The 21,278-nt window shown below is 37.1% G+C and overlaps 1 protein-coding gene and 1 pseudogene across 1 annotated transcript in view; one reads left to right on the top strand and one right to left on the bottom strand.

Moving 5' to 3' along the window:
- Positions 1 to 18,468, top strand: part of Synj2bp (synaptojanin 2 binding protein) — a 32,029-nt gene extending 13,561 nt beyond the window's left edge. The window contains exons 2-4 of the mRNA XM_005343293.2: positions 3,953 to 4,089; positions 12,186 to 12,281; positions 14,462 to 18,468. Coding sequence (XP_005343350.1) covers positions 3,953 to 4,089; positions 12,186 to 12,281; positions 14,462 to 14,602 — 374 coding nt within the window. The 3' untranslated portion in view covers positions 14,603 to 18,468. The remainder of the gene's footprint in view (positions 1 to 3,952; positions 4,090 to 12,185; positions 12,282 to 14,461) is intronic.
- Positions 15,245 to 15,360, bottom strand: LOC113456930 (annotated as a pseudogene).
- Positions 18,469 to 21,278: the final 2,810 nt, after the last annotated feature.

Genomic DNA, 21,278 nt, shown 5'->3' with positions numbered 1-21,278 from the left:
TAAACCAGGATGGTCTCGAACTCACAGAGATCCGCCTGCCTCTGCCTCCCAAGTGCTGGGATTAAAGGCGTGCGCCACCACCGCCCAGCCTATCCTTCTCTCTTGTAGGTATCTACTGCATTTACAAAAGGGCACACATGTTTAAGGATGTGTAAAGATACACTGCAGTAGATATCTACTTTTTTGTAAATAGGTAATAAAATTTGTATGTGTGTTTTTACTTACCTGAATAACATTTCAGAATTCTATTCATGTTACTTTGTACATGATTATTAAATGATTCTAATTTTTAACTTTTTTATCTACTCTTCTATCACTGTCACTTCTATCCTAGTGCATTGTGTTTTGCAATGAATATATTCTTTATTTTTTTTTTTTTGATGGGATGATCACATTTGCCCTAGCTGGGATGTTTTTGAAATTAAAAGGTGAGTCTTAATAGTACTAGGGTTATAGGTGTATACCAAGATTCCCAAGAAACCAGAGTATGTGCCCATTCTGCTTACAAAATATTTTTTCTTGGATGCTGCTAATAGCTGATATATACTAAATAACTTAGTAATTTATCCTCTTTAGTTGTTCTCAGCTGATCAGCTGTTCTAGTTGATTGATACATGTGCTAGATAATTACTACAGGTTTTAAATATTACTCTTGCTAAAAAAAAAATCTTTTGGGCTGGAGAGATGGCTCAGTGGTCAAGAGCACTGCCTGCCCTTCCGAAGGTCCTGAGTTCAGTTCCCAGCAACCACATGGTGGCTCACAACCATCTGTAATGAGATCTGGTGCCCTCTTCTGGCCTGCAGGCAAACATGTAGACAGAATTCCGAGAATACTGTATACATAATAAATAAATAGATTTAAAAAAATCTATCTTATATCTTTATGTGTATGCATGTTCTCTCTTTCTCTCTGTGTTTTGCCTGTATGTATGTATGTGTGCCACATGCAAGCCTGATGCCTTCAGCAGTCAGAAGAGGGCTTCTGGAACCGGAGTTGTGGATGGTGGTGAGCCACCATGTTGTTTCTGGAACACGAACCAGGTCCTTTGGAAAAGCAACCAGTCCTTTTAATCACTGAGCCATTGCTCCAGCTCCCTAAAACTGGTTTTGAAGGGGATTTCTAGGAAATAAACTACAAGCATACTTACTTTCAGTGAACTTGAGTTCTAATCAAGTGTTTTATACTTACAGATGGGTAGACTTTTTAATCCCTGTGTTTTCTTATTTTTAAAAGAATTTTCATGTCTACATCAGATAATCCTTGCCCCATCAGACTCTTAATCAGAAATTTAACAGTCACTAGTTTATTGACAGAAACTCTTAGTTCCTTTCTCCAGTCTAACAATAAATATGTTTTACAAAGAAAAATTTCAGATTTTGTTACTGGAGTCTTAGCAGTTACCTTTGATGGAGAGAAGGTAGAATTTGTAATCTTTATTTTATAGAAAAGACAGCAAATCAGAGTTAAACTGATTTCTTCAGTCCACATCCAGTAATTTACAGAGTTGAACTTGAAATTAATTTTTTTGGTTTATGCAATATCTAAAAGGGACAGGGAAAAGAATAAATTTGTTTGTGGTTAAAGTCAGAACTGAACAGTTAGTACAGTTTAGCTTTCTGTCTTCAAAGGTCAGTGGTTTTTATTGAATAAATGGACAAGGAATTATGTAAATATATATAGGGTTAAGATTTTATCTGTTTGTTTATTGGTAGTGCTGCATATTGCCCAGCATGCTAAACAAGTGCTCTGTCCCTGCCCCAAGTATGAACTCTAGTGTCATTTCTCACTGTGGTAACTGTCGTTAATTCCTGCAAAGTTTTAAGGTATAGTTGAATTCATTTTTGTAAATATGGTTGAAGAATAAAGTCTTCAGTTAATCTAAGAGTTCTCATTTGAAGCGGTTTAGTTCACTTAAACAGAAATAGCTACGTGGTAAATAGGTGTACCACTATGATGTGGTATTGGGGTGAATAGAGGACTGCACTTACAAATAATAGCTCTCAGAAAGGTTTCTTTTACCATATGTTAGATGCTTTCCTAAAGCTTTAAATAACCTGTTTCACTTGGCCACTCAACACTTGTTCCTCATTCCCAAAATCTTCAAAGATAGTAGCTGTTTGGTGAGAGACTCAAACCATAGTGAAGATGTTGAATTTCACTGGAAGATTTTTCTCTGGTTTGTTTCAGCATTGAGAGAAACTGGTTGGACTTAGCCCCTTGCTCAAACCTGTTACTTTTGAAGTCTTTATGAATTCAGCCTTTCATGATCTGGTTTCTGCTACCTTACCAGTCCCTCCCTTCTTAACCCACAATCATGAATTTAAATTAAGGGAATTATGTAAAAAATAAATAAGTAATTTAGAGTTCCTGTTTTTCCTACCCTACCCTTCAGGGATATGAAAACAGTCTTCTAGAAGTAGTTCTTTGTGTTGTGTATCATAAATCCCCCAGCCAAATGCAAACAAAACAACAATAACAATAAAAACCCACAAACCTATCTGGTAGCAGAGACTCCATGTACAAAGTATGCTATTTAAATCATAAACGTCCTGATTTTTCCTTGTCGGTTATGTTTCTTATTAAATTGTTGATTGATTTGATAGTGCTGTGTTAGTACTTTGAGTCTTAGCTTAATTTTAACCATGGAAAGAGCTTTAGAAAAAGTCCACATATATCCCTTCAATGGTACATTTTCTACTGAGATAATTATGAGACTGATGACTGGCTTTTCCTTCTCATTGCATCAACACATTTTTGTTTTTTAAATTGTTTCCAACTGTCTTCCTTCTCTTTGTATTGTGTCACAGAATTACCACTTTAGTTACATAGAGAAGAGATTCCTTTTTCTCTCTTATTTCTTTTCTCTCTCTTCCTCTCTCTCCTCTTTTTCCTTTTTTACATAAGTTTTAAAAATCTCAAAGAAATCAGATAATTTCTTTAGGACAAAATCCTTGTCACAGCTTGGTGGTTGGTTCATGAAAATAAAATTTTAGTTAACCAGCTAACTTGTTTGCCTTCTATATTTATTATAATGAAGATACTTGGATATATTTGAAATAAATTTGGAAATATACCATATATTATTATTTTGGGTAGACACAATCTTGTATAGCAGATCTCTACATATTTCTTCTTTAACTGAAATATTTTACTCTTGTAAACTAATTAAACTCAGAGAAACAAAGAATAGAATGGTGGGTACCAGGGACTAGGAGGAGGGAAGTACCCAACTGCTAATTGGTAAGGAATTATTTTCTACAGTGAGTAAACTTTTCTATCACTGTGCGCAGGTATGTGATCGGTTTGTACTTGATATAGAAAGAAAAGAGTGAATTTGGTGACTTGATTCTCCTGTAAAGCAGCAGTTGTTTTTCTAGTTCTGAGGTTTCTGCTAACAGCTGTTTCACTACTCTCCTACCCCAGTACAAAATAGAAAAAGATAAACAACCAAGATTGCTTCTTCCAAAACACCAACATGTACAGGTGTTCCCAAATCTTGACAGAAGAAACACGTAAAGAAAAGGCTTCAGTTAGCAATCATTTTTTCACTAAATGTTATGAAAACAAAGCTTATTTTTATGAGCACAGCTAATTCTGTTACATTAATATAGGAATACCAGGATTTGAATCATCTGAATGTCAAGCAGCACTTGTATCTTACAAGACTCACCATTCCTATCCCTCAAGTTATGTCTAGCTCAGTATATTTGACCAGTCATTTTGATCACTGTGTATGTACTTTGAGTACTGCTTGGTTCAAATCAGCAATCTAGGTACTTTGGCCTTTGTTGATAATGACTTACTGACTTTGCTAATGACTGTGTTAGCTACCTCACAGTCTGAATTGTCAGCCTCTCCTCCCCACTAGACAATTTTTCTCTCCTTTCTTCTCCTCTAATCTTTCTTTCTTCTTCATCCCCCTCTCCTTCACTCCTCCATGATTTTTCTCAGGGCTGGGCTTCAACATCGTCGGTGGGACAGATCAACAGTATGTCTCCAACGACAGTGGCATCTACGTCAGCCGCATCAAAGAGGATGGGGCTGCGGCCCGGGATGGGCGGCTCCAGGAGGGTGATAAGATCCTCTCGGTGAGAAATGGCTTCGGCTCCCTTTGCTATACTTTGCTCTCTAGACCTCCTCTGACCCTTCCTTGGGAAGATTTTCTGCTTGCCTGTTTGAAAATGAAAATACCTAGATTATATCATTGAATGGGAAGAACATTGATCAGTCTTCCAACCTTACCACCGGGCTTGGAGGATAGTGTTATTCTTGCTTGACAGACAAGGCAAATTTAACAGAATGTGAAGTTACTTGCCCTGGTAAAAACAAACAAACAAACAAACAAACAAACAAAAAACACAAAGCAAGTAGAGATGAAGGGCTGGTTTGGAGGAAGGAGATTTAAACCCACAGTTTTCATCTTTCTCTTGCTAACTTTATCCCCTCTCTTTTGTTGATTAAAACACTGATTTGTGCCTTTTCTTGGGATACTGTCAGCCCTTACTAATGGCCTTAACTTCAAAAAGGAAGGTAAGGATTAAGTTTCTTCTTTAAATTCAGGGCTCTTCCTTTCCCATAATTAAGATGAAAAATTGAAATAGAGTTTGGATATCTGTCAGTTGTGCCCCCATTTCATTCTGTTAATGTCTCTTATTGTATAGTAATAATGACTCTTACTAATTTTTCATATACTCAAAGACTGTAATTAATTTTTTTAAACTTCCCATATCTTAGTACAGGTGCTCAACATAGGCTTAACAAATGAGCAAATCAGAAAATTCATGCAAGTTTAGAAAAGTTGACTATCAAATAGAGTCAGTCATGTGAGCTCATAGACCCTTAGCCTTTTTAAAAAAAAATATTTCGTGTGTGTGTGTGTGTGTGTGTGTGTGTGTGTGTGTGTGTGTGTAGGGGGATATAAATGAGTGCTGGTGTTCATTGAAGCAAGAGGTATTGAATCCTCTTGGAGCTAGAGTTACAGGCAATTGTGAGCTGTCCCATGTGGTTGCTAGGAACCTAACTCAGGTCCTCAGAAAGAGCAGTACATGCTTTAACTGCTGAGCCATCCTTCTAGTCCCACTCAGGTGCTTAGTCTTAGAATAAATTGAATATTCCTAAAGCAAATCAGAATCCAGGAAAAATAAAACTTTTAAAACTCTTCAAATTCTTATTTGTTGCTTTTTCTTTCATTTCTGTTCTCTCTCACTGGCTACAGTGTTGTTATTATACTGTCAGTTGTGGGAGATGGGGAAGGTTAGATCATGCTATAGATTTTTTTTTTAAATTAATGTTTTGGGCTACTATTGTTCACTTTGTATAGAAATAATATGTGTAATTAGTATAAAGAATGGAAAAGCACTGACAAAGTGAGTTGTTATCCAGGATTTCCTGGGAGTTAGACCTAGCTGCAAAGGGCTGTTCTCAAATTAAGTGAAACTTGAAGTAGGATGGAACATCTCGTGGCAGAAGTGCCCCATTTCCACATGTACTGTGCATCATGGTCCATGGTCTAAAGAAGAGAAAATTATTTCTTGCTTGTCTTACGAACTGAATAGGGCAAGAGGGCTAAACCAGTAAAAGACTTAAGTAATTTAAGTATAGATCAAGACAAGATTTGATAAAGAGTTTAAGTCAGAGACTTGATTTAGAACTTCCACAGAACAGGAATAACCTTTTAAAAGATTGTATTATAGTTTTGCTTTGAATTTTCTTTTTTAAATTGCCCGTCATAGAGTTTAGTTAATTAGTTCTCTTAGAGATCAGCTTATTGGATACCTCTCTGCCATCCAACTCATTTGGTAGTAGCATATGAAAGCAGGGAGAATGTATACCTGTTTTTATTTGACATCTTAACATTTGAGAGATCTGATTCAGTTTTGAATGTCTCCTTAGGAAGATGCACAGCCAGGCATGGTGGCACACACTTATAGTTTCAATACTCAAGAGGTAGAAGCAGGAACATTTTGAGTTCAAGTCAGTTGTGAATTACTTAGCAAGATCCTGTCTCAAAAAAAGAGATACACATAAATCAGGACAAGTAGTTATGAAAGTTATATAATTAATTTAAGAATGTGTCCAGTACATATTACCATGGATGGTATTATTTTGGTGCATCTCACTGACTGTTTGCCAGCCCGCTAAGCTTTCCCTAGTTCCTCTATATTAGACTACAAGATAGGGATGGTAATAATTAATTACCTTCTTACAAAAACAATAATGAAGAATTTAGGAGGCCGGACGTTGGTGGCGCACGCCTTTAATCCCAGCACTCTGGAGGCAGAGGCAGGCGGATCTCTGTGAGTTCGAGGCCAGCCTGGTCTACAAAGGGAGTTCCAGGACAGGCTCCAAAGCTACAGAGAAACCCTGTCTCGAAAAACCAAAAAAAAAAAAAAAAAAGAATTTAGGAGCAGATATTTTGTCACTCTCAGAAGAAAGACATTGTAAATATAAATCAACTTTGCAGTAGGACAGAAAAGAAAAATTGTGAGTGGGTTATTAAATATACAATATAATTAGTGTTTTGACACAGAATTCATACTTTGAGTGAAGAGAGACTTGAAAAGTATAGGGTTTAATTTAGGACTTAAGAAGAGAGTATATTGTTTGGAAAGCTTTGCTTAAAGGTAGATTGTCTAAAAAAGAATTAGGAACAGTTTTTAAGCACAAAATGATAACTTTTAGTGTAATCTTGGTTAATATTAGAATATATGTAACAGGTATAAATCATTATGCCCATTTTGCAGCTAAGAAAACTGAGGCTTGATGAAGTAGGGTGGTTTACAAGTGACATAACTAGTGTTAGGAAAATAAAACTTTGATTTATCTGAATTTGGATCCTTTGCTAAAACTAATACTAACATTAGTACCCTATTGTCTTCCTAAAAGATACATGTATAAGTAAGATTAACTACTCTGAAAAGGAAGTTAGTTACGTAGTGAATAGCTAGTAGATGATAGGATGGGTTTATAAAAGAACTGAAATCAACCTTTGTATCAAGGATAGAATTAATGGTATAACCAACCTTTAAATCCCAGCACTCAAGAGGCAGAGGTAGGCGGATCTCTCTGAGTTTAAGACCAGCCTGGTCTACAGAGTGAATTCCAGAACAACCAGATCTGCACAGAGAAATCCTGTTTCAAAACAAACAAAACAGCCAAACAAACAAAAATGATGCAGATAGTCTCTGTTGCTTACCAGGCCATGGTAGCCTCTTTCTTCTCTAAAGTGAACCTTGTAGGCTATTACTTTAAAAAAGTTCCATCTATTAAACTTTCTTCATCCCTAGTTCCTTAAGTTTTCATTTGTTATTGGCTATGATGTAGCTAGAAAAATGTTGCTGAATTATTGGCTTACTTTATTAGATACTTATTTTGTGATTCTAGTGATTGGATGCAGGGCCTTGTACTTGCTAGGTAAGTGTTTCGCTACATCTCTTCAACCCTTTCAGTTTGTTTGTTTGTTTGTTTGTTTATGGGGTTTTCTATTTCTGTGGAATACTTCCTGTGTTGTAAACATGCTCTGTGGTTTTCCAACATTTCCTAAGTTATCAAACTAAAACTGTTCCTTTAGCACATAAGCACATACCCATTGTAGATAATGAAGAGAGTTGTTAATTGTAAATTTCTTGTGAGTTATTATACTCTTAATATACTCTTCTCATTCTTCCTTCCTAAACATCCTCCATATGTTTTCTTGGTTTCTTCTTTTCTGGAATGGAAAAACTGCTTGATGTATTTATTGTGCAGTTTCTTCTTTTCTCATAAGAAATGGAATTTAATTTTCTTTTTTCTTAAGATTTATTTATTATGTATACAGTCTTCTGCCTCCATGCCAGAAGAGGGCACCAGATCTCATTACAGATGGTTGTGAGCCACCATGCGGTTGCTGGGAATTGAACTCAAGACTTCTGGAAAAGCAGTCAGTGCTCTTAACCTCTGAGCCATCTCCCCAGCCACAGAATTTAATTTTCTATGGCCACGACATATGGCTTATACCAAAAGATAATAAAAATTTAACTAAGCAATGTAAACATTTTTTTTTTAAAAAATCACTTATGCTGTGAATGAAACAGAAATAGGTGTTCATAATGAATCTGAAGTTGAATGAGAACTTGACAGGCCTCATCCATTGTTTCTTTTGTGTGTGTGTTGGTAAGAACAGTTTGATACTACTGAAAGCTGTGAGGATATTCTTTCTGGTAAAGAAAAGGTATAATTAAGTTTCTCATTTCTCCTGTATGCCTGAATTAAAGGAGGGTAGCTAGTCAGAGAACTTAATATTCTTATGAAGTTCATGGTGATGTAGCTGGTTCTTACATACTACCAACACGAATGCTCCATTTTAACCAACCCCCTATTAAAGTCAAATGGTGACAGATTGGACCATTAGTCAGCTACATTTTGTAGTGTTAATTGGATGAAGAGGTTTGTTAATCACATTATAGAAAGAAGTGAGTGAGAGATTAAACAGATGTGATAGAGAACTTTTCACACTAGTGTAGTAAGTCAAGAGCACATGTTTTTCTTATTTACCAGGTTCATTTTTATGTCTTGAATAGTACAATAGTTATTAACAGAATTGTAGTGTAGGAAAGCAGATTGTGAGACAGCATTTAAGGTAGGAATGGGGGAAAATGTGGAAAGTAAATCATAAAAGACAGTCCCTATAATTCAGCTAAGTATCCACAACCTAAATTGGCAGCCATAGAAGAGAAAATAGCATAAAGACATGGTGTTAGGCTACAAGACATATATTATATGTGCTGATTAACTGATTAGAGTGTTTAAAAACTATACATTTGAATAAAGCGTTAGGAATGTCATCAAGAGGAACGTTAGGATAGTCTGCTTTTGTGGGAAGTTAAAGGGACTTTGGACATACTGAATTGGATTCTACCAGAGTATCTAAGTATCAACATCCAGCAGGACATTGCAGATCCCAAGGCGTAAGTAGTTATTTTGGAGAATATGGTGCAAATGGTGAAAGATGCCCATGGGAAAAAATTCAGAAAGAAAATATAGTTAGCAATCAGGATTTGAGAGAGAGAGAGAGAGAGAGACAGAGACAGAGAGACAGAGAGACAGAGAGACAGAGAGAGAGACAGAGACAGACAGACAGAGACAGACAGACAGAGACAGAGATCAAGAAAAAAAATAAAGAGAGCTAAGTATTCATCATCTAACATAGGAGATCATTACAAAAGGAGACAGTCTACAGGCTATGAGAAGGTGGTAAGAGATATATTTGAAGTCCCATCTGGTCTTCAGGAGAGCATTTTGTTTCACTTTTTATATGAAAGTAATAAATAGATAATGGATGCAGAGGTAGTACACACAGTACATGCAAGCAATTTTTTAAATGTGCATGGTGTTTTGCCTGTGTTTAAAAATGTATCGTGTATTCCTGGTGCCTGCAGAGGTCAAATGAAGGCATCCTATCCCCTGAAACTGGGGTTACAGATGATTGTGAGCTGCCATGGTGCTGGGAACTGAACCCAGGGTGTCTGGAAGAGCAGCCAGTGCTCTTGGCCCAGAGTTATCTCTCTAGCCTTGCAGTTTCTTCAGCAATTTTGCATGGAAAGAAAGAAGAGAGGAAGGATGTAGCATATTTGTGCATTGTTTCCTTTATAGAGGATAGTGGCTTTTGTTGAGAAGGAGCAGCAAAAGATGTAATCAGAAGAGTTCTTAAAGACATAGTGTAAGGAGAGGGGGCTCCTTGTTTGTCCCTGCTGCCCAGCTAGTTTACACCTGAAATAACCACACAGAAACCGTATTAATTAAAAACACTGCTTGGCAATTAGCTCTAACTTCTTATTGGCTAACTCTTACATATTAGTTTAACCCATCTCCATTAATCTGTGTATTGCCATGTGGCTGTGGCTTACCAGAGATTCTAACCAGTGTCCATCTCAGGCAGAGGATCCATGGCTTCTCCCACTCTGCTCTTCTTCCCAGCATTCAGTTCTGTCTTCTCCGCCTACCTAAGTTCTGCCCTATCAGGCCCAAAGCAGTTTCTTTATTCATTAATCAATGAAAAAAAAAACACATGAACAGAATAACCTCCTACACCCAACATAGTAAATGGATTATTCTTGATAAATGAGACAGACTTAATTAGAGATTAGGGGAAAGGAACAGCAAGAGAATATAAAAATTGGAGGGAGAAGATAAAAGGGAAAGAGCGAACTGCCTTCAGTAATGTCACAAAGGATGAAGCAAAGGAATCTGCTGAGGTGAATCAGGATTAGGCTAATGGAAAAATGTACAAGATATTGATGAGTATTTATTAATGAGTTTGCTTGATGAATAGAAGTATCTTAAGGATAAGCTATAGCAGCTAACTTGCATCTGTGTACAGAATGCTACTGCATTTCTCTGGGGCTATTCAACTGAATGATGACAAGGAATGTAGATACAGTGTATTCCCAGGACTGGAAAGATGTCAGGAAGCCAGGACAAGAGACTCCAATAATTTATGAGGTGCTTTGTTGAAATTAAAGCCAAAACCCTAGATGGGTAAAATACAGCTAAAATATGAAGAGGTTAAAAGCACTGATAACAGGAAAGTGGAAATCTAATGGAGGAATAAAACTATGAAGAGTAGAAATTGTGCTCAGGATTTTTAGAGTTGGATATATGTCTAATATGTCTAGTGCTGCTGTCTGAAATTGTCTCAATTGGTAACTAAGAAATAATTGAAAATAATCCAGTCTGTAAAATGAAAGTATTGGTAGTTTCACATATCAAAGATACTAGCAAGACTTAAGAGTAGAAGGAACAATATAAATCTGTTAGAGAAAGAAGACGTTAGATTTTGATGGGGTTGGTGGTTCAAGACAACACTGAGATGGATTTCTGTAGGGTAAGTAGACTCTTCTCTGTGTATTCTCACTATTGTTGCTTCTGACTACTCTTCTGGTGATGACTCTGTCTCACTGCGAACAGATTTACCCACTTACTATGTTTCTCAAGCTCCATGTCCACTTCTCAGTAACTTAGATCTGACCAGAACATGTGCATAAGATTCCCCACTGAATTTTTCCTAGACTCCCAACAAATGAAAACTCTGCACAAACTTCATCTGTCTCTGTGCCCTTTTGACCTACTCATTCTGTCTAACACCTAACCTAAGTCTGTGATGAGAATGATGGGAAGAGTAAAAATGTAAATAGCTTCACCTAAGGGGCAGTTGGCAAGTCAGAGTGGAAAAATAGAAACATTCAAAGAACAGTGAAATGCAAGGGAACTTCTTCATTCCGTTATTTAAAATCTCTAGCCCTAGCTTCTACACTCATGATCTCTCTGTGTGTCAGTTACTTCATCAACAAAAGTCAATATAAACATGCGGTCAAACTCACAGGGTAACTGCAGGAATTAAACACAAAGCACAGAATCTACTAAATGTACTAAATACTCTAACTGCTAGTGCTGTTAGCAGTGGTGGTAACGTATAAAAATATGTAGTCTTGCACAAAGAGGGATGTGTTGAGTTGCTGAATGCACTATAGGTACCACTTGTGACTCCTGATATCAGAAAGAATACAAGGGCCGCACATTTGTCACCTCTGTGTAGTAGGAATGACCTACATTCAAGTGATTAGTAAAGGTCTGTATTGTTACAGAAATACTTTGTAAATTTGAGGACAGGACTATACATGGAACCAATGGAAATTTTTTCACAATAAAATAAGCCCACTAGAATAGGCTAGAGCAGATTCACACAATATCAAAATAAATTTGGGGACATAGAATTAGGTTTCCAGGGCTGAAGGTAGAAATGTTGAGGATTAGGAATATAAAGGATAAAGGATAACTTAGAAGATTCCTCATGTAGCAGTATAGAAATGAATATCCACAGGTGGTATGCAACACGGTGACAGGAGCCAATACTTCCAAACAAGATAAGCACAGAAGCTCAGAAGGAAGAGGAAACAAATCTGTTTAAATCTGGACTTATTCCAGATGGTTCATGGATCCTAAGTTATAGGAAAATGTAACTTTGAAAATGAAGAAACTTCCTCCTGAGTGTTCAGCAACTTAGCCCATACTCCTAGCTCTTGGGATTTTCCCCGAAAGTTTTATTTTCAATAAATAAAGGTTTGATTGCCTGCATGTATGTAAATTGTTCACTTAAGAGACTTAGTCCTTTGCCTTTCTTACTTCTCTTTCTTGCTGTTTTTGAAAGGTAAATGGCCAAGACCTAAAGAACCTGCTACACCAGGATGCTGTAGACCTTTTTCGTAATGCGGGATATGCTGTGTCCCTGAGAGTACAGCATAGGGTAGGTATCATTAGCAGCCAGATATGGGACAGTAGGCTTTCTCACTGCACTTGTGAATAAGCTTGTGGATGTAATTTTCAAAGTCTGTTTTTTTCTTTTTCTATTACGGTTTGTAGGGTTTGTCTAGCATATGCAAGAGTCCTTTGGCATCAGTAGAAGTATATAACACTATACTTATAACTCAGGTCCTACAATTTTTAAAAAAAATAAAAGTTTAATCAATTCAAAATGGAAAGACAGTAGAATCACTTTCACTTTTTCTTAGGGAAAGCACAATTTGTGTATCCTTGAAAACTCTTGTTTATGACTGCAAAGGTTATGTTTTCTGTCTCCCATTATAAGGCTTCTCTTTCCATGACCACATTGACTGATACCCAAGTGTAACTTGAAGGGCAGCTCTTAAGAAAAGGGAAATGGAATTGAGAATCTCTCTCTCTCTCTCTCTCTCTCTCTCTCTCTCTCTCTCTCTCTCTCTCTCTCTCTCTCTCTCTCTCTCTCTCTCTCTCTCTCTCTCTCTCTCTCTTTCTTTCTGTCTTTCTCTCTTTTCTCTTTTTTCTTTCTTTTTTTTTGGGGGGGGGGTTATTAACGCAGGGTTTCTTTGTGTAGCCTTGGCTGTCCTGGAACTTACTCTTTAGATCAAGTTGGCCTCAAACTCACAGAGATCCTGAGTGCTGGGATTGAAGGTGTGTGCCACAACCAATCTACATCTGCTTCTTATTTCCTGGTGTTTTATAATTTGGATGATAGGAAAGTCGTCTGAGTTCTTCCCACAGCAGCAAGAATTTCTGAGTTCATCTATAACCCAAGTTCAGTGTGCCTATGATTTTTTTTTAAAAATTGGTGTATTGTTTGCAAAGAAGCCAAGTGAGTATTAGAGACTGAAGAAGATTAAAAGGAGCTAGAAAAGAACTGGAGAAAGCAGAAGCTAACTTGAACTACATGGTGAGACTCTGTCTTAAGGAAAACAAAAACTAAACAAAAGAAAAATAAGAAAGGCAAAACATGAAGCTATCCAAGAAACAGCCAGAGTTGCAAACAGAATGTGGATGTGATAGACTCAAAAATCAGGTTGATAGAGACAGTATTGGTCAGCATCTGCTTTTGCCATGGCTCGTCACTGTTTCTAAAACATGGGAGAATTTATGTAGGCATATAAATGATAGGCATATATTTCAGATATGATAAGGGTTCCTTTTGAGGGTCTGGGAATTTATTTCCAGTGTTCACTTCAGGAAACATCCATAAATAACTTAGAATACAACAAGCTCTATTGGTCAAAAATTTACCTAACCCTGAAAACCATGTCTTAAAGTGAGCATGTCTTCTCAGGAAGAAATAAGTGGTAGAGTAAGTACAGAAGATAGTTTGTGCAGTCTTGCTTTTCAGTTGAAGGGGTTAGGGTTTCATGGGCTGTGGGTGGTTAGGTCTAACTGAAATAAGATGGTATTATAGTTATTACAAGTTAACTATCAAAAAATTGTTAAGAGTGGCTACCCCTGAAAACAGGACTGGAATGAAGAAAGACAATCTAGCTATAAAAGGAAATTCTTGAGGGAATAGGAGCTGATAATGACTAGGATATAGTTTATTTATCTCTTGAGTCTTTAATGTCTACTCCACATAGATTCTGCCTTTATCTGTGACTAGCATTGCAAACTTAGGCATGAATGACAAGACCCCATCTCAGGAGCAAGGGGGTAACTTGGGTGCTGTAAAGCATTTCCAAGTAATGACATTGCAGCTGTGTTGCTACTGTCTGGATCTGCTCTTACTGTATTCTAATGACTGATATTCCAGAAAGAAGTCTTCCTTCCTTTCCCTCATCCTGCCCAGCAGTATCCAGATGTCCTGATTGATCACAGGCTTCATCTCATCCCTTCATTTTCCTGATAGGAAGCATATATAGCAGTAGAGGCATTATAGAAACAGATATGCTTTACTTTATCCTGTGGGGTTCCATTAAGTCAGTGCCAAGCAAGGTTATGCTTCACTATCAGAGCTGTTTTCTTCCCAGAGTATCCGTGAACATGATGCATTCTCTAGGATAAGAGCTCTTGCTAGGCTGTGTGGTGTCTATAGCTTTGGGTGGTATAGACTACATCTCCAGGTAATTGTCAACATGGATCTTTTAGTTGTGGCATACGCAGTAGTCAGAGTTAATATTTCTCCTTCCTTTTCAGTTACCGGTGCAGAATGGACCTATAGTACATCGAGGTGAAGGAGAACCAAGTGGTATTCCTGTAGCTGTGGTGCTGCTACCAGTGTTTGCCCTCACCATGGTTGCAGTTTGGGCCTTCGTGAGATACCGAAAACAGCTTTGAAATACTTGCTGTCTTCCAGTGTGTCCAATGAACTATTTCTCTTACTTGCCTTCCCTACCATTCTCCCATATCCTTTCTTCTCTAGCCAACACATGATTTAAAGTGACTGATTACCACCCAAAACCTTGCTGTTCAAACTTGCCAAGACTTCCAATTCTAGTGGGAGAGAAAAGGTTTTATTTGAAGAAAAACTGGGGGTGGGAGGGGAAAGCCTTGCTAAGAATGAATGAAAAGTTACATATTTTACTAGAACTGCCAATAAAAATTCAGCTATCACCCAAAGAGGAAAAGCTCAGTCTTCCTGTTACCATGGATGACACCTTTTTCTTAGCTGGCATGCTTTGAAGGTTAGCTGTGCTACATGAAAAGAGGAGCTGATTTTTCTTTTTTTCTTTTTCTTTTAATGCTTTTTCTGGGAAAATGTTTGTGATCTTTAATTTGTAACTCTATACCTAGATGCCTATATTGGACACAGGTGAATGAAGTTTTTTTTATTTTTTTAACATTCTTCCAAAAGAAAACACATAGAGTAATAGACATATACATATATGATAGCATAACATTGATGCCTTATAAGCGGTTAGAAAACCATACTGGTTCCTGAGTTTCTAATGGACAATTTCTTGGGGACTAGAGGATTATCATATTCCTTCATATATAATCAAGACTCATATTGAACAATGAGTTCTGGATTGTAAAGAGAACTTACTTTTACACTTATCTGTCTTTGTCTACAAATTAAAAACATACACAGTGCTAAGGGATAATTATAACTGAAGAACTTGAACAGCTTTTTGCAGAACATGTATAATGGGGATGGGAAAATTATCTTTAAAAGAGAATATTCAATCAGTGGCATTAGGAAAATAATAACTGAAGCAGTTAATTGAAAACTGTAGAAGAAACAAGTGTTACACCGTAGGTATGGTGATGTAAATTGTAATAAAACAGCTCTGCTCAAGTCAATCTGTTCAAGAGACTTTGAGGTATAAAGATAAGTCCCAAGCAATCTCTGACCTATTCTAGTTGGTGTTCTACAGTGCTGTTGAAGGATCAGCTGGAATAGATATGGGCAGCAGTAGGGCCAAATGAACCAGAAGAGCCCAAAGTTGTCTTGATATACAACTGAAAAAAAGATAATGCCTCAAGATAGCAATTGAACCCTCAAGGTTACTTAACAGTTTTCAGTTTCTAGTATCAGGCAAAACCTTAGGGAAGAACTGCCTTCCCCATAGGATAGACCTGAAATCTTGCTTCTGATTGAGTTAAGAAAAGAAGGCTTGAATTGTTTTTATTTATTGTTCCCCCCAAAGCCCTAAAACACTAGTTTTGATTTTAATAAGTTAATGGACCATTTTTCAGAGAAGTGGAAGGAATAAGTTTTGTTTGTTTGGCAGAGGGGGCAAGGATATTTGGTGAGTGTTCCTGAGGAAAGTCAGAGAATGGAATAGGAATGAATGGTGCCAGAGAATAGCAGGGGTATTGGTTAGGAGGAACCATCCTGTTCATGGGGTATCTAAATTGGTTTTAGAGTGCCAAGAATAGTTGAACCATGCCTAATTTATAATGAAATAATTTCCATTTTCTAAATATATTGGTCAGACGGTTGTTTTGGCACAGAATATGAGTTTTTCTGGCAATCTAGCAACTACTTAACAAGTATTGGTTGTGTATTAGCTTTGTCAAGACGCCTGTACAAAAAAGGGAAATGAACTTTCTTTTCACTGCATCTGAAGGCATTGTGGTTACAGCTAGGAAGAGAACAGTGTAAGTTGTTTATATTGTAGACAGCAGAGGAGAATAGCTCCTGAGAATTGGAGCGTTCCATGGAGGAAGGGACAGGTTAAGGATCTTTAGATGCTAACCATGTAGTAAGAGCGTTCATAAATAGTTGAAAAGAGTCTATCAGTTTGAATATTAAATGAAACCAGTATGAAAAGAAATGTTATGGAAACTGTGACAACAAAGATGGTCAACAGGTGTTTTAAGGAATTCAGAAAAGGAAAGCTGTGGTGCAGTGGTGTCAGAGGAGAATAGAAAGGAAAGTCTTCAAAGTCTGATGAGACTTTGCCTCTGGGCAAACTGTTGATACAGGGAGAGATTGGCTTTAAACAGTCTTCACAGAGCTAAGCCATTCAGGACTTTTGAAACTGATTTAGTAGCAGGAGTTACTGGAAGTCCCACTGAAGACACAAAACCATGCTGTAGTTCTTGTCACAAGCAGCACCACTGTGGAGGACCAATGTCTGGTGTCCTCATATTTGGTGGCATGTGTAACAGCTCTTACATGGGCTTACTTACCTCTAGTGTTCACCTCAGGGTTTTAAATTGATTATTGAAAGACTCACACATACAAAGTGAAACAGATGGCAAGGAAGATAGAAAACTGTTGTGTTTTGATAACATGTAAATAAAACCATCATTGGTAGGAGTGTTACTGTGGTTATAGGGATTCTGATACACTTGCGTCTCACTGGGAAATAAACAGCACTTGACCAAAAAAAACATTTAAGATTTAGGCAAATATTTTAGTATTTCACTTTTTGTTGTATGAAAACTAAAATTAGCATAGATGGGATGTAAATCCATTATAGAGTATAAACAATTTATGTTCCTCTAGACTGACTCTTAGTATTCTTACCACCTCATAGACTATATTTGATGCTCCTGCCACTTAAATTATAATGTTTAAAGTTTTGAAAACTGATTATAGGTATACTTAAAGTATTTCTTGTATTTATCATTGTACTTTATTTGTAATTCTAATAGATATTGTTTGCTTCAGTTGTTCCTGTTTCCTTTTCTTGCAGTTTACTTGTGAGTAGATTCATGTAATTAATTGTACTTTCTAGCCACAGGCAACAGATAAAAATAGTATTTGTAATTACAGTCTATGCCAAGGACTACACTAAATTGAATGGTGACACTATGTATTAACTTGAGATGCACATCTTGCTATAAAGAGACTAAGAATGAGAGAATAAATTATTTTCCTAAGATCATACAGGTGGTTATAGAATTACAATTTAAACTCGGGACTTTGGATGACAATATCAGTAAATATTTCTTTGCTAACAGTTCTCAAAGCAAGGTCTCTGAACAAAAGCCTCAGTATTCCCTGCAGATTCTTGGGCATCATCCCATACTTATGGCGTGAGATGAGCATGGCAACCAGAACTCTGTCCTTCTGAGTAACTGACTAATGCTGAAACTTGAGAGTCACCACTCTCAGGAGCTGTTTTCTGGATAGAATCACTTGGGCAGCTGGCCAGCCCACATTAAATAAGGACCTCTGGAACTAGGACTTGTATAACAACAAAATGTTTCATCAGGTGGCTAAAATGTGCAGCTTCTATTGGAAATGTTCCATGGTATTTAAATTATCAGATCACGTGCCGACGAGGCTCTAGCCAGAATCAACAACTTGCCTAAGTTCAGAGCCCAACTCTGAGTAGTGGAGTAAGAAGTGTACACTGTTTACTCCTGTGTGCTCAGACAGACCTATCAACCTCTCGTACATTTGTGCAGCCAATCAGAACCAAATCATAGGAGAGTCAATCTAAAAGACTCTTGAATAAAATTTGTATTGGAAGCGAGAAAAGTTGATTTTTGGTCTCCACTACAAGGATACATAAAAGACTTTATTTTAAAAAGTCATTTTGCTTCTGACTTTTCTCATTGAACTTTCAATAAAGACCAGAAGAATTAATAGACAGCTAAAGAGAATTGAAGACATCAAAATTGGAATGCGAGAAAACCAATCACGTGTTGTCTTAATTTCAGTAGTTTAAAATCAGATATAGGCTGTTGGTGGTACTTTTGTTTTTATTGTGCAACTAAACAATTAAAATATATTTAGAGGCCAAGCATGATGGTCCTTGTTTTTAATCCCATCATTTTAGGAGGCAGAAGCAGGCAGATTTCTGTGAACTGGAGGTCAGCTGTGTGTGTGTGTGTGTGTGTGTGTGTGTGTGTGTGTGTGTGTGGGAGAGAGAGAGAGAGAGAGAGAAGAGAGAGAGAAGAGAGAGAAGAGAGAGAGTGTGTGTGTGTGTGTGGTCAATAAATATTTTATTCTACTCACTTTTAGTAGAAAACATCTTTGATAAAGATTTTTTTCTTCATTCAGCGATAACTATCAACCCCAGTGCAGAAGTACATAGAATTCAGTCACTAAAGTGAAATAGCCCCGCATCTGTGAGCGGGTGGTCTTAGTGTTAAATCTAATGTCACTGAGAAGTACACACTTTGATTTCTTAAGCTCTCTACCTTTCCCAGTAGTTTAAGGGTTGGCTGTTAACCCAGGCTAAGCCTTTTTTTGTGTGTTTCTTTTTTTTTTTTTTTTTGGTTTTTCGAGACAGGGTTTCTTTGTGGCTTTGGAGCCTGTCCTGGAACTAGCTCTGTAGACCAGGCTGGTCTCGAATCCACCTGCCTCTGCCTCCCGAGTGCTGGGATTAAAGGCGTGCTCCAACACTGCCCGGCTTTTGTGTTTCTTTTATCTGCAAATCTTTTTGTGAGAATAGCTCTCACAGCCTACAGTGAAGTTATGATTAAGGGATGTCATGGGGGGCAGGGAGACAACAGTATTTTAAAGAATTCTGCCCACTGGGAACCAGATTGTAAACTGCCATTGACTCTTGCATTGATATCTATATATGGAATACAAAGCACGTGACTGTTTACCTGATGCACTTGATACTATAAAAATTGGTAGCAGAAAGCACTATTGGTATAAGGAATCTAGCTTCAATAAACACTAATACCTGTGACTGTATATTCCCTCATTGTTATGTTCCATTTTAACAGAGGAGAAAGGAAGAGAAGAAGACCAATGTAGGTTTTCAAACGCAATTTTGTTATTAATCAGCGGATTGATATACAAAAGAACTATATAAATATATTGACTAGTCACAGGAAAATGGAATGGTCCTTTTCATAGTTCATAGATTTGCAAATGAAGACAGATTAAATCCTGTTTTTGTTTTACTTCTATGTCTCCAATGCAAACTTGAATTATTATTACTGGATACTTGTATACCTTACTGGCTATTCAGTTCTTGAAAAATTATTTTCCTGAAATGCCTTATGTTGTTTCCTTTCTGCTCTGGTTCTTATGTCCCCCTTGCGTCTCCAATTGTAAACAGCAGCTGTTTCACAGGTTAGATGCCTGAGAGCTACTTGGAAAATAAGTAGGCATAAAATTACATTAACTAGGAAGATTCACCACAGATGTGATGTTATGCTGGTTTCGGCCTCACTGTTCAATACCAGTGCATCCAGATTTGCCTATTGAACTATGACATTCAATAAAGACCTGTTGAACTTGCTCGAGTGTCTATGGTCTTTGATTTTCTTTTTCTTTTGGAGACTGTTAAATGACTATGTCCTTATTTTTCTGTCTCTTTAAACAACAACTCTGATGGGATAACGGGAAGAGGAAAGATACCTAAATTTGAGGCTCACTTTTGACAGAACGGGTTAAACACTAGGACTCAGCACTGCGAATAGAGGTGCTTAACAGTTACTGCGTGCTCACCAGTGTTGCAGGTATTATCTGAAGCCCTTAACATTTCAGTAAAGCTTAAAAAAAGAGTAGCTGTTGTTGTGTTCTTTTTATGATGAGATGAACTAGGCATAAAGAGGGCAAGAAACTTACCCAGGTTACACAGAAACTAAGTGTCTGCTAGGATTTAAAGCCAGGCAATCTAACTTTCAGAACACTATGGCTCTACTTTCCAGGTGCTAGATGCTGTATTTTGCTGCCATTTCTTCATATCAGATTTTCAAAATTCTGAGGCAGTACACAAATAGTCTCATCTGTATAGATAAAATAGCTTGATGTTTAAAGAAAATAACTTGCCCCAGATGTATAGCTGTTTGGTTACCAGATCTGGTAGTTTATTTCAAACCAGTAAGGACTCCTGTAATCTTGAAGTACTTTAGAAAATGAAAGCTTATATATAATTAATTTGATCCAATCATGCTGTTACAATTTTCCATTATGGACCATAATATGAACTTGAGTGTACTAAGGTAAATGCTCTATAGGCAAAGGAGTAGCACCATTCTGTCTTTATATTAAGTGTTTGGGAGCAATCACAAATATTTACCCACCCTTTTTTATTGCCCGAACCTAAGATGGGAAGCAGAAATGGGTTTTTGTCATAGTTTAATAAAGACTTATTAGACATGAAAATTAAGCTTTATCCCATGAGTTTGTATAGAACTGAGTTTGTTACTTTTTATAAAGGCAGTTTATATTGTTGATCATTGATGTTATAGGGTTTAAACATAGTTCATAATGAATTATTTGGTAAGTAGTCTGTAGTGTTTATAGGATGACTATTGTGGTAGACAAGGTATGTCAGTTATCAGCTACATACTGAACCATTGCAAAAAAATAAGTCACTTACTGCAACAGTGTATCCGTAATTCTTTGGAAAGTGAAAATTCTGTCTAGTGATTATTTCTTCTAGTAGCATCAGCTGCAGCCCACTGGCTGAATGACTGTACATAGGTAATGCTGCACATAGATGGGTAGTCCAAGATTGTTTCTCAATTCTGAAAAAGCATGGGATAAAACCGGACTTGCTGAACATAGCGGACAATGAGGACTACAGAGAACTCAAGAACAAGGGCAAGGGGTTTTTGATCCTACTGCACGTGCTGGCTTTGGGGG

This window comes from Microtus ochrogaster, chromosome 1, assembly GCF_000317375.1.
Source record: "Microtus ochrogaster isolate Prairie Vole_2 chromosome 1, MicOch1.0, whole genome shotgun sequence".
In the NCBI taxonomy this organism is placed as follows: Eukaryota; Metazoa; Chordata; class Mammalia; order Rodentia; family Cricetidae; genus Microtus; species Microtus ochrogaster.
The sequence above is the reverse complement of the archived record's forward strand: the minus strand, read 5'-3'. Positions and strand labels throughout refer to the sequence as shown.